A 13,337-nucleotide genomic window follows, 5' to 3' on the forward strand; every position below is an offset into this window, starting at 1 on the left:
TAGCTTTTCCCACTAACTCCAATGCTCAGGACTGCACCTCAATTGCTATTTCAAAAAGACAACCTTCTTAATGACAGGCTGCCATTTTATTAGCAACAAAATAAATACAGCTGTAGTACTCGATGCTGCTTCAAGCTACAGCGATTCCTGTATTTACTCTCAGCTGTTAGGGATTACACCCAAACCCAGTTCTGCTCCAGAACTGCTTCCAGTTAAGCATCAGACAATACCAGGAGTTGATATCTAGAGAGCCTGGCATCCCAGGAGCATATTAAGTGGGCACAAGTTTCTCCTCACTTTATGGTTAGTATTTTCTATGGAATCTGACTTAGAGAAGAAATAACTTACTATATCAGGGTCTCTTATCTTTACAATAAAAGACTGAAGGCCATCTGGTAGAGGACACAACAAATATTAAAGTGATTATAGCCTTGATCTTAGTGAGAAGATAGAATTACATATGTGTTGGTAGAGATGTCAGTAAAACAATGCAGAATGGCACTTTCCTGTGTTTTAGAAGTGCGATATTTCTATGTTTACTATATGTCATATACTAAAGAGTTTCACAGTGACAGGGTATGACCAAGAGACTGGGAACGGGATGGAGGGGGCTGGGAGACATCGGTAGGCAGAGAGAGGGGGGCATGGAGTGGCTTTGAAAAGCCAGGAAAGAGAGATTCTGTTTCTCTGCCATGGGTTTATACCAGCCAGGCTTAAATAATGGTATTGCAAATTAAGGCCCAGGGGAATTTGGAGCGTACAAGTAAGCTTTTGTTCTCCAAACCCCAAAAGGTATGTGGGAGATTTGGGGGTTTGTTTCCATTTAAATGGCATATGTATTTCTAAACCATAAGTTAAACTATTTTGCTCTTTTTATTGTGCAGCCTTGCTGATTCAGTACCTGTTAGGAAAGATATTATTCCCAATACAGTGACAACTCTTTAAAGTAACAATTATCTGTTACTGTACTTATCATTTTCATTTACTTCCCTTCACAACTTTAGATCAAGGAAAAAAGCAGCAAATCCAATGTAAGAAACCTCACTGTGTAGGGAGGAGGAGGATGACAGTGCTGGGGAGGGAAGCAACAGATAGAAGAGTGGGGGTAGAAGTCATTTGAAGGGATTCAAGCTTACCAGTGTAAACACAGAAGCTAATTAGTATGCTGTGATTTTAAAACATATTCTGTTATCAGAAAGCAAAACAGAAATCTGTACTAAAAAAACCACAATCTTCTGAAGTCCTTAAAGCAGGTGGACAAAAACATAGACACATACAGACATAAGCCTCTACTCCCCTCGCCCCACACACATGTACAGATACAAAATTGGGTTAGTTCTCTGTAAATAGCTCCTGTAAATATATCTCAGGATTTCAGGTGTGCTTTTTCACACTGTAAGATTTCTATACAAAACCAGTTTAATCTAAGTCCCTCTGATTATTATTAGAAACTCATTATTTGAGGACATCTATCTTTACAGTAACTATCTATGCACCATTAAGGAGCACAATGCCCATAATTGTTTAAAAAAGCCATTGGGGGGAGGGGGAAGGGAGAAGGATCAGGAGGAGGGAGAAGATAACTAAGGGAGATTTTGCAATTAGAACAGCATCATCTACTCTGTATTGGTCCTTGGAACATCTACACAGTAACAAACTGAGTTTAAAGTTTCCTCCATGAAAAATCACAAATGAATCATTTGTTATACCTTTACATAACACGTGTATTTTTGTTCTGATGAATTTAAAACATGTTTTTACAACAACCCAGAAAAATCAAAAGCCCTGTTCCTTCTATGATACAGCTTTAATACTTCAAGAGGGAGATTGTAGCATTTAAAAAGTACAAATAAAGCTAACACCTACCATTTTCTGGGGAAATTCCTTATAAGACCTAGCTACTAAGATCTGTTGCACACCTGCATATCCAAAGCCAAGAGAAATTGCAGGAACTCAGTGCCTCTGATAATTGAGCACCCAAAATCGGAAACCTGAATTGCACCTGCTGAGATGCTATACTATTCGTGATGTTATCTCAGCCACTCAGAGCCTTCAAGCTCAAACTGCAGCTGTTGTAGCAGCTTTGAAACAGAAACGAACAGTAACTTCAGCCAAAAAGGAGTTGCCTGTCATGAATGAAAGTAGTAAATTCTACAGTCTCTAAAAAGCTGACATCTTGGGGGGGGCGGGGAGGGTGGAGGTGGTGTTTGCTAATCAATCAATAACAAAACATCTTTATTTAATTAGGGGTGAAAATTATTATTCCAAATGAATACTAGTGTCAATTCGTTATTCTGTACTGTATGGATAATCACATTATAACTCTGAACATTTCTAATTAGTGAAAACTTTCAAAATGTCATTAATTGAGGCACTGATTATTCACAGTCTCCATAAACACATGATGAGATACATTTTACCTATGTCTAACTTTATTTAAAAAAGGCTTCTCAAAGCTACGAACTATGTGTTTATCGAACTAACAAATATGTTCCCTGCATGTTAAAATGTACCTTCGATATGAGTGTTACATTGACAAATACTAGGGGCCAAATGACAAGGAGTGTCTCATACCCCTCATTACACAGGATTTAGAGATATTAATCTGAATAACATTGAATTTCTTGATAAGACAACCATGGTACCAGCTCAACTAATGTTGCCACTAAAGTTTTTAAACTTAAAGTGGAAAAATAAACCAGTGTTGTAGCATAGAGAATGCCTGCACAGGACAGGAGTATGAAACACAATGAATGAAAATCGAACAAAATGAAAATCAATGATTAAAAAAGGTTAATTGCTGCATGAACACTTTCTAAAATATACTTATTTCAGTTTTTGTCGAAGGCAAAGAGTAAGAAATAAAAAATTATCAGAAATTCTATAAACACATGAAAAATTATTATCTTTAAAGTGGAATATCTGCTCATTTACAGTACACTCAATACAGTATGAGTACAGTTATGAAGTTAATATAAAGCTGCAGATCTATCATTAGTAAACATAAAACCACTTAATTTTGTAAATCAAGTCTACATTTAGCTGAAGAATTAACAAATTGATAATCTCCTTCCATATTAAAAATAACTGAGTCTTGATGGTTTAAACCCAGCAATTTTCTGCCTGGAGACATATAGTTTGCAAACCATCACAGGTGACTCTAAGTCTATATTTTCATGAAAAAACAATACAAAATATTTTAATTTTTCCACCTTAATAATGCAGATGACCTATCAACTCCATTTGTATTTTAAATTAAACAATTTTATAGAGTGGGAAAAAAATTAATAAAAACACATTGTTCAAACTGAGTTTTCTTACAGCCACATTGCACTATTATTTTTGAGCTGCAAGAGGAAACAGAATTGTATCCATACACCAAGAATGTATTTCTACAGTACTGTATATAGTCATGTGGTCCACAAATGCCAACAAGGGACTGAAAACAGGATCAATTCTTTTCCTTCTCAGAAACAATCTTGTAAGTATCTGAGTTCCCAACGACATAAAAGAATAGTTACTTTTCTGAGATCTTTTGATACTGCTCTTCATGGTGAAGCTACCCACAAGTGATGGGAAAGATCTCTTTTGAAAGTAAATGGTGCTCCTTCAAGTGTGTTCAGATACATCTTGGCTGTTCCTTTCTCTGTTTCTCAAGTTTAACTTGAAAAGAATGCTTGATTTTTTTTTTAAATTTGGTTTAGGTATCACAATGGGATACCTTATATCATTCAGTGCTTGCAAACCTTATTCTTCCAGCACAGAATCTAGCTGTTTCTTTCTCTGTGTCAACACAGGAGGCTGAAGTAATCAGATAGGTCTAAAGAAGACAGAGGATCTTAACCTGCACTTTCTCAAAGTCTGTGATGAGTAGGTTCATACTTCCAACATGACCACACTGAGCTGTAAGGCATATAAATAGCTACTTTTCATCTAAAAGCACAGCTATCACAGCAGTTTGTACAGCAGGGCTATCAGTTCATAATATTTTAAGCATCAGTATTGATACTATTGTCGAGGATTAATAATTTCTGCATATAACTATATCATTCCCATCCACCCTGTGCTGTCACTTGATAATATAAAGTAATTGTTGGTTCTTCCCCTCACCGTGTCTCCAGAAGACAAGTACACAGAGTAACATCTGTTGTACTGTCTAGGAATATCTTTGCAGCACTACAGTTCTCAGTTTTATTAAGTGATAATTCAAGCCTACTGTATAAATGCTTTTTTATTAATGACTTGCTTGTGTGCTAGAATGGAGGAGACAGAAGGGAAAAAAACTCTCTGAGGAAAATAGGGATGTGATTTCCAACATATTAAAAGGCAAACAGCAGTTGTTCTAAATCAGGGGGAAAAAAAACAACAACTTGAATGAAAACATGAAGATACATTCCTGCCACAAACCCTTGTGACCCACCAGGTTCAGCCCTTTCTCCCATCTCCTCTCAATATTCATTTTCAAATTCCCTTCAGATTAGCAGGAGTTACACAAACATGCATTAATATGTCCCTTAAGCATTTTATCACACTGAATAAGAGAAACAAAAAGTTCAATTGTGACCCATACCAGAGAATCATTCATTCAGATCCTGCTTAATTAGATGTGAGACCGCTACCTTAGATCATGAAGTTTGACCACACTATGTTCTTACTGCTAGAGTATTAATGCAAATAAGATACAGATTACTGAAACCAATTTATCTTCACCAATCTATAACCAGCTTGACACATGCCCACATTCTAAAATATCACACAAAATAAATTGTGGCATACATCTTCATATACTGTGCAATTCATATACAGAAAATGAACATATGCTTTAAATAACTAAATGACAGATAAAAAGTATAATACAAAACGGTTAAAAACAGATAGCAAAAAGTCAAAGGAATATATGATTTTAAGGAATATGAAGCAAAAATGTACTTACATCATTAAACTTTGCTATCATATCAAAATAATCTCAGCATCCTTGCCCACATCACTTCCAGGGTATTTGAAATTTAACTAACAACATACTAGTAGTAGCTGCACTATACTTTAAAAGAACTAAGAAAATATTTTCTAAGTTACAGTTAAATAATATGACTGGTAATTGCTATTTCAGTGTTTCATGGCATAGACTAAAAAAAAATTAAAAAATCAGCCAGTGGTGTGACAATCATCTGCAGTTGCATTATTTTTAATTATAGCCAAGACACATATAACCTTTTTCCCTATGCAGAAAAATGGTTTAAAGAACAAAGTTTTAGTCTATTATTTAAATGATGTATGGTTGTTCTTTCTATTGTACAAATTCAATAGCTTTTGTAGTAAGTAGTGTTGCTTATATGATTAAACAGATAGTTCAGCATTATGATGTGTTTGACAGGTACCGTTACAGCACGATCGGAACAGACATACAATACTGTTATTACCATCCTGTGTGTGCCGATACCTCACAGCAACATAACTCGGCAAGAGGGAAGCACAGATTCCACATTTTCATCACTGCAGACATCTCCGTATGCTCTTAATCAGTGCTGCTTTCTGCAGATTACACTTTCTCATATTCTTCCGTTTCCCAGACTGACCTGTCAAAGCCTGATCTCTCCCCCAGTTTCTCAAGACTTTGGTAACCAAGACTGACCAACTCTTTCTCTTTCCATTTTCCCTCAGTTGTCACACAGCGGGGCCAGCATCAACAGGTATTTAGAAGAAACAGTGGAGAAGTCCACCTGTGTTTAGTAGGTTGCTGCAAATACAAATTATCTTCTAAGAAACATAATACATATACATGCATTCTCTTTAACATGCCGATCAGGGGGGTGGCAGGTACAATTATTAAAGGACTGAAAGCCTTAGGTTTCCTTTGACCTCCATTACAGTCTAAGGATTCTCTGCTCCTTGAAGGATAAGACTGTATTTGCCAAACCTATGGTAACATATTGCAAGTGGATTTTCTCTCTTTTTCTCTGTTAGCTACCATCCTTTGAAGGAATACAGTTTCACTAAGGGAGATGCATATGTTGTTCTGAAATTCAGAGATCTTTTTCATTTTTTTTTTAAGAGAAAATAAAAATTGAATGATCTTAAGGAATTTCTTTATGCTCGCATTTCTCACACACTCTATAAAAATATCATTGACATAGGGTGAAAAGGTCGCATACCTCACCGAAATGGAGCCAAATACTCCCGTAAGGTTTTTCACCTGGAAAATATCCCTATAACTAATTCTATGTATTGGATTTTTTTATTATTATTTTAGCAACAAAAGCAACTCCAGGCCTTTTCCCAGCCTAGAGTTCCCTGAAGTCATCTTTCCCATAAGGAAGATAAGTTTTCACTTAGAGGATAGCATCTCTAGCTAGCAAGATTTTAATACTCTGCAACAATATCAGGGATACGCAATCCTGAATTTACAGCTCTTCAAATTGCTTTTATAGCTATGCTATTCATTTTGGATCAGATTCTTATCTAAAATTCCATACATTTTAGTACCCATAATATCTAATTTAAAACAGCTTCCAATGAGCCAAAGAACAGTACCTGGGGAAGAAAGAAAAAAAAAAAAAGGAAAGAGAAAAGCCTCGAAAACCAAACCAACCAAACAACAACAACATTCAAAAGCCACAGATCCCGGGAGCTGTAAATTACTGTAGTTCTTGAAAGCTAAACATTATTTACATCAGCTAAGGAATTGGCCCAATATGCACAATAAAACTTCAAAGTTCATTTTTTCCCACCTCCATAGTGCTCTGTTTCTCATCTCCTCTGTTCATAACACACGAGAATTTCTAATTAGTTTATTCCAAATTCTTCTTACAATTATTTTTATGCCTTTCTTTATCAATGACCAAGAAGGAATAAAAAGCGCTGATTGATCAATTAATCAAGCTTTATCCACATACGATATTCCTTGATACTTCAGAAATGTCTGCAAAACAATTTCCTCCAATCATAAGATCAATGAATCAATGTAAAACCCCAGTAATTAAATTTATCAACTTGGTATCAATACATCTGGCACTTTATGAAAGTATTATGTGAAGTTTGTTCTCCTAAGGGATATATTGACTGAGGGCAAAGAGCCAAATATTTCTATTATTAGATCTAGGGGTACAAGATCAAAACTCAGTCTGTTATAAACATATAAATGTTTCATATAGACAGATCTCATGCTGATTCTGTACCATTAAACCCACTCCTAACAAGCAGATAAGCTTATTAATTGATGATTAAGACTATAGAAAGATCAGTCATTATATTCAATGCTTCTTGTATGCATTCATTGAACAAACTTATTGACAGGAACCATACAGAATGATTTTCCTCTAGGAATTATATTTTAAAAAAGGAATACAGCATCTAAACAAAAGCAGATCTCAAACCTTCTTCATGCAGCATAAAATAGCCTTAATTAACTTACTAAATTTTGAAATTAAAGCTTTGTAGTTTGAAAGAGATTACCACTTTTCTCTCCATTGAATATAGCAGTTATGAATAGAAAAGTGAAAAATAAAGACTAAAGATGACACATCAGATAGGAGCCATACTGAAAACCAAAACAAGGAAACAAAAACACCATCCAAGTGTTTTACAGTTTAATTTTTAAAGGGCTAGTGTACAAACTATTGTGGAATATATTTTTACTTGCTATCCCTTACTACATATGTGAAAGCAAGTAGGGCACAGAAGTTCATCAAGTGCCATTTTTCAATTATAAGAAAAGAGTATTAGGTCTTCTTATATGAAAAAAAAAACAAAACAAAACAAAACAAAAAGAATGTTTGACTCTGCTTAAATATAAAAAAATCATAAAGAACAGCTAATGATATAAGATTAATCATTTTTCCCCAGGAACTGTATGATAAAAATATTAATAGCAATACAGTGTTCATATTTCTAAAATACTGCTAGAGTAAGAGAAGTAAATATCTCCGTCCTTTCAGAATGTTTCAATAAATAAGAACAATTTAATCTAGTACTGAAGGTATCTTATGAAGGAGGGCAGGGGAAATAACAACAAAACCCCCAAACCCACCAGATTCATGTAGGAGTGTTGCAAACATCAAATAACAATGAGTCTTTATCGACATGCTATGATTCCTTCATTTCAAACATGATTAATTAACAAGTATAACACTCACCAAAACTCCCACCACGCTGCTGTTTGCTGCCTATTTGCAAATGGGTCTTTATCAAGTAACCATAAGCAGTGTTAGTCTCATTTACGACACTGAAGAAAAGAAGTCAAAGTATCCTGCTTTAAGGAAGATTTCACTCATACCCTAGCCAAAAAGAAAAGCACAAAAAATAGAAACCCAACAACAAGCAAACACCAAACCCCTCTTTCATCAAAGGGATTCCTTGATAATCCAAACACAAACTTCATGCAAAATGAAAAACTTTTTAGGTAAGTTGCTAAACAATTCAAATTCCTGAAATTAGGTAGAGATAAAAGATCGGTTTGGGTTTTGTTTTGGCTTTTTTTTTTTTTACTTGAAACCTGGACTTTATATTCAATTTGAAATACACTGCTTCTGTTGAGAATGAAAGCGTGGTTCACGTGCCAAAAATGGAAACAAAAAGAGGATGAGAAAGGGAAGACACACTTAACAGGACTCTTACCATGTTTTAAGCTGTGCAAACAGATACCTTCAAATGTACCTTACTTGCAATAAACATTGCTTTGGCAGTAAAAGAAACTTTGATTCACAGGGAGGAGAGGTGGAAACTGAGATTACAAATACAGAAAAAGAAACAAGACTGAGATGAGAGGAAAAAAATTGCCTTCTCAAGGCAATATAAAGCTATAAATATCATCACAAAAACAACAGAAAAAGGTTCCATTTGGAAGCAACAGATGTATTCTTTAGCGAGAAAATATCCCTGTTGAAATAATGCACAGATTCATACAGACAGGATCTTTAGAAGTACGAAAAGAAACTGCCTGTGTGGCAAAGCTAAAGTTTCAATCTGAAAATAAAAATTAGGCAGAAGATCCAATACCTCCTTGGTTTACCAGCTCTGTATCACATATACTTGATGATTTTGTCACGCCCCAAGCAGAGTCATTTTTAAGTGCAAATCAGTCCTACTTCTTCCAGCTTTCTCAATTTTATAAATTTGGGATCAAAAACATCAAAGTAGCTTCCACTTCGGACCTAACTTTTAGAGAATCAATGTGACAAGTCACTGCTTGATAGATGTTTCTCTTGATAAACGACTTGTTCAAAAGAGACATTGTAGCTTTCATTTCCTGACCACAACACACTTTTAATTTGCAACAGCAGAGCTGCTCGAGTGTGACTAGTTCCCAGTTTCCAGCCTTTCAGGATTGTAGCACTGTCAGGCCACATGCACTGGCAAAACAAAAACTCAGAGATGCATTTGCAACAAGAATTGTAGCAAAACTTTTCCTCAAGCAGGAACCTGATTACATCTGATTTCTCCTAACAGTGGGCTCTTAAACACCCCTCCCAACCACCTCCAATCCTTAACATTTTAGGGAAGGGGGAAAAAAGAGAAGTCATATTTGGAAATATATACTAAAGTGCCACAGAATATATATAGCTACCTAATAGTATCATGTTTATTATATATACATATATCACTGCTACTATAATTATTATTATTATCTGGGAATCGCATTTAACAGTCCAAACCATCCACACCATCCAATTTCAGCTCTCAGCATACTGTCCGATTCCCGATTTAAAATTTATAAATGTAATATCCTCCTCATCACAAGCAGCAGTCCAATCTGCTCTGAATATATATTACAGCTTTAACACCACAGAGGGAAATCTCCCATCTGGCAATCACATTTGCTCCAACAGCTCTAGGAAAAAAAAAAAAAAAAAAAGAAAAGAAAAGAAAAGAAAAAAAATGTTCCGCACTCGCTTGCTTGCTCTTCTGCTTAAAACATTTCTCAGAGCAAATTATGTGCATCTAAAATAAACAGTTCCCTTATTGATCGTTTCAAAGTCAACAAGTTCTAAATGCAAAATGCAATCAGATCATTCCCATCATATAGCACCCAGGGTATGTTTAGCAATATAGTCACCTACAACACCAAAATAGGAGTGTACATTGTGCAACTGCTCTCTCAATTTCTTTCCTGCATTCAGATATGTTATTACGAGAGATCATCAGCCACACACACCAGACCTCCCCCTTATCCCAAACACACACACACACACACACACATACACACACTCACTCTCCTAGGGTCTCTCTCCATCCTTATTTGTTACTACCACACGCAATTAAAAAGTGAACATACCCCCTTTTTGGTTGCACAAAACAGACTAATAGTCACTTTTGTTGTTACTTCCTTAGCCTTAACTGCATACCTAGAGGTGCATGTACTGCACCACAAGGAAATCTATTGAAATTTCCCATGCTCCATTTTATCTCACTTTTTGGAGGGGGGGGCAGCATGGGGGGCTGGAGAGTGACCGTTAAAAATAGCCAGTTTCAGCACCTGATTATTTCATTCTGTTACAAATTGAAAGCACAGCAGCGTGAACCAGACACTTGTAAACTGAGCATAAAATAACCCTTATTAAATCGTATTAAACATTCGGCCACAACAGTAATTTTGTTTGTTTACATGCAAAACATTCCCTCACCCCACATCAGTTAGAACCTCTAGCAGATGATTATGCTGAAAGTAAAAGAGGGAAAAGCAGCTGGAGTTTATATGAATGTTCAAAAAATATTAGTTTGCAAAAGGAAAGGATGCATTTTAGGCAGGGATGTACGAGCACATAGATGTGTAAGTGTATATATTCATTGCTACACATTTTCACCTTCTCCACTCACCGAGTTTTACTAATTTACATACCACTGGAGTTCAGTGGTGTATATAGTGCACTGCTAGTAACATGCAACTTCAGGTTTTACAACTGAGATCAATACAATGGACAAATATAATGATATAATCGAAGCAGAAATGATAAACAAATGATAGCAAGAGAAAAAAAATGCTTATATACACACAAGTGAAAATATACTATTAAACATTAGGTATTTATTACAAAATATTTGCATGCAGAGTCCTCAGTGCGTTATCATGCTATTTAAATTTGTCTTTGCTATTTAGATGCAAAGGAAGTAGATCCCAAAACGGACATACCATAAACACTGGTGCTACTGATCATTTCTTGCTGGCAGCACAAAAAGCTGAATTGGATTTTTCACAAGCAGGAATTCCAAAGGTTGCTTTTCATTAAAGCCACTTTTCCTCTCAGCTATCAAATGTCACTGCCTTGAAACGTGGGCCCTTTCGTCAGGTATTCATTTAACCTACATGCATATAATTAAGTGGGAAAGCAACATCAACAAAAAGGGGATCTCAGATCACAAGAGAAGAAAGAAAGGGGAAAAAAAAGCACATGACCAGGAATGCAAGTCCATGTCAATTTCACTCACTCCCATTGAAACTAACAAGAGCTCCAGGGAGGATAGTAATAGGATCAGTGGATTGTATATACCATTAAATTATACATCTTTCTCTCCCTCCTGAGCCAACAATACGCCCACCACGCTGTACCCCCTCCAAGATGATGTGCTTACATTTTACTGCAACAGCTCCTCTGACATATTCGTGCCCCCCCCCACCGCCAAGACACAGCAATTTAAACCTAACTTTTGTTTTGTGAGATTCTTATTTGCACTTATTTGCTCAGAAGTTAGTTGCCTCAAAGTCCAGACTCACGTTACCTGCAGTTTATTATTTTCAAAGCAACTTAAAAATAAATCCAATTAGAAGGAGGAGGAGGTGGGGAGGGAGCTTGCAATCGCGAACTCTTAATCTGCCTACTATTGTTGGCAATGATCAAGGAGGAAAAACCATGCACCGCGATTCTACATCTGTACTTTCTCAGACTACGATCAGGCAAGCAGACCGGAGTGTTTAGTATCAGAAAACGATTGCAAATTAGGCAAAATATATAGGGCACGAACAGGCGATTAATACGCGGCTGTCTCGGAGAGCTTTAAGATTAAATAAAATTTAAAACGATGGTAGGAAGACTAGTGGGGGAATTAAAAAAAAAAAAAAAAAAAAAAAAAAAGATCCTCTTACCTGGAGATTTGGTACAAGAACCCGATAGGTTAGAGTAGCATCGATCCGATGTGTTTGCTGATGAATGGGGGCTCGGGTTAAGTGAAGGTGCCTATGATTTGAAATCATTCCAAGTTTTTGAAGGGAAGACTGACTGCAGCCTCTGCCATGTTGGAATTTCAAACCCAAAACAGCTGCTTTGCAAGGAGCCAGCATGCCAGCAGCTGGACGCCTGCGCAGAGCGCCGCCGAGCCAAATTCAAATCACTTTCACGCGAAGAGCCAAAGATCAGTTTTCAAAGGGGGAGCGGCGCGGGGGGCGGGGGCGCTCCCCGGTCCTGCGCGCCGGGGCCGCCGCTTCCCGCGGGGGGCGGTGGGGAGCCCGCGGTGCGGCCCCGCTCTCGCTGCCCGGCCCGGCGGGACGGGCCAGGGGCTCCCTCCGCGGCGGCGGCGCGGGGCTTCCCTCGGGCTCGGCGGTGCGGGGCCGGGGCCTAGCGGCGTCCGCGCCCGCGGGGCAGGCGGGCAGGCACCGGCCGCGGAGCTTCCCCCCTCCCGCAGAGATTTCCCGGGCCGCGGCCGCCTCCGCTTCGCCGCGGTCGCCCCGCGTCTCCCCCGCCTGGGGCCGGCGGGGCGTCCCGGCTCGGCCTGCGCGGCTGCCCTGCCCGGCGGCTCCTGCGCCGCGTCCCCGGGCGGGCGGCGTCGGGGCTCGCCGGTCGCCTCCGGCCCCAGGAAAATGGCCGGGGTGGAAGTGCAGTCCCGGCCCGAGCGGCAGCGGCGGGGCCGCGCAGCCGTTCCCGGCCCCGCGCTGCTCCCGGGGAGCCCCGGGCGCTGCCCGCCGCAGCCCGGCTGCTCTCAGCCGCGGAGAGGCATTCCCGATAGCCGGCAATGGCTGAGGGGCCCCGGCAGCCACACCTCCCTCTCCCCGCACTTCCTAGCCCGGCTCGGCGGGGGATGGCAGGGAGCCAGCTCAGCTACCCCGGCCCACAGCTGCCGGGGACTCCCCTTGCATCAGAGGGATTCCCCGGGGGGGCTGTTGGACGGGCTTTACAGCCTCCGCATGCTGGCAGGGAACGCGTGAAGTGGCCAGGCAGCACAAACCCAGCCCTGCCTCTCGCGAACGGGTCTCCCCAGCGCGGCCGAAGCCCCGCGTCCGGATGCTCCTCGGCACCCCGCTCTCCCCTGGCCGTCCCCGCACACGGCTGCGCCCCTGCATCCCGGTCACCGCAGCTGTGGAATGGGGAGCTTCCCGCGAGACAGATCCACGTTCTTGGCTTTACACCTGA

At 39.3% G+C, this 13,337-nt stretch overlaps 1 protein-coding gene across 2 annotated transcripts in view; it reads right to left on the reverse strand.

The window, feature by feature from the left end:
* FIGN (fidgetin, microtubule severing factor) overlaps positions 1-12,309 on the reverse strand; it is a 102,234-nt gene extending 89,925 nt beyond the window's left edge. The window contains exons 1-2 of one of the 2 annotated variants that reach the window (XM_027911482.1): positions 12,077-12,309; positions 11,126-11,295 (exon numbers count right to left, since the gene is read on the reverse strand). In XM_027911482.1, coding sequence (XP_027767283.1) covers positions 11,126-11,150 — 25 coding nt within the window. In that variant the 5' untranslated portion in view covers positions 11,151-11,295; positions 12,077-12,309. The remainder of the gene's footprint in view (positions 1-11,125; positions 11,296-12,076) is intronic. The other variant, XM_027911484.1, reaches the window with a different exon arrangement.
* Positions 12,310-13,337: the final 1,028 nt, after the last annotated feature.

Source organism: Empidonax traillii, unplaced genomic scaffold, assembly GCF_003031625.1.
Source record: "Empidonax traillii isolate 1590-97213 ecotype Southwest subspecies unplaced genomic scaffold, ASM303162v1 scaffold33:size3420811, whole genome shotgun sequence".
NCBI classification, from domain to species: Eukaryota; Metazoa; Chordata; class Aves; order Passeriformes; family Tyrannidae; genus Empidonax; species Empidonax traillii.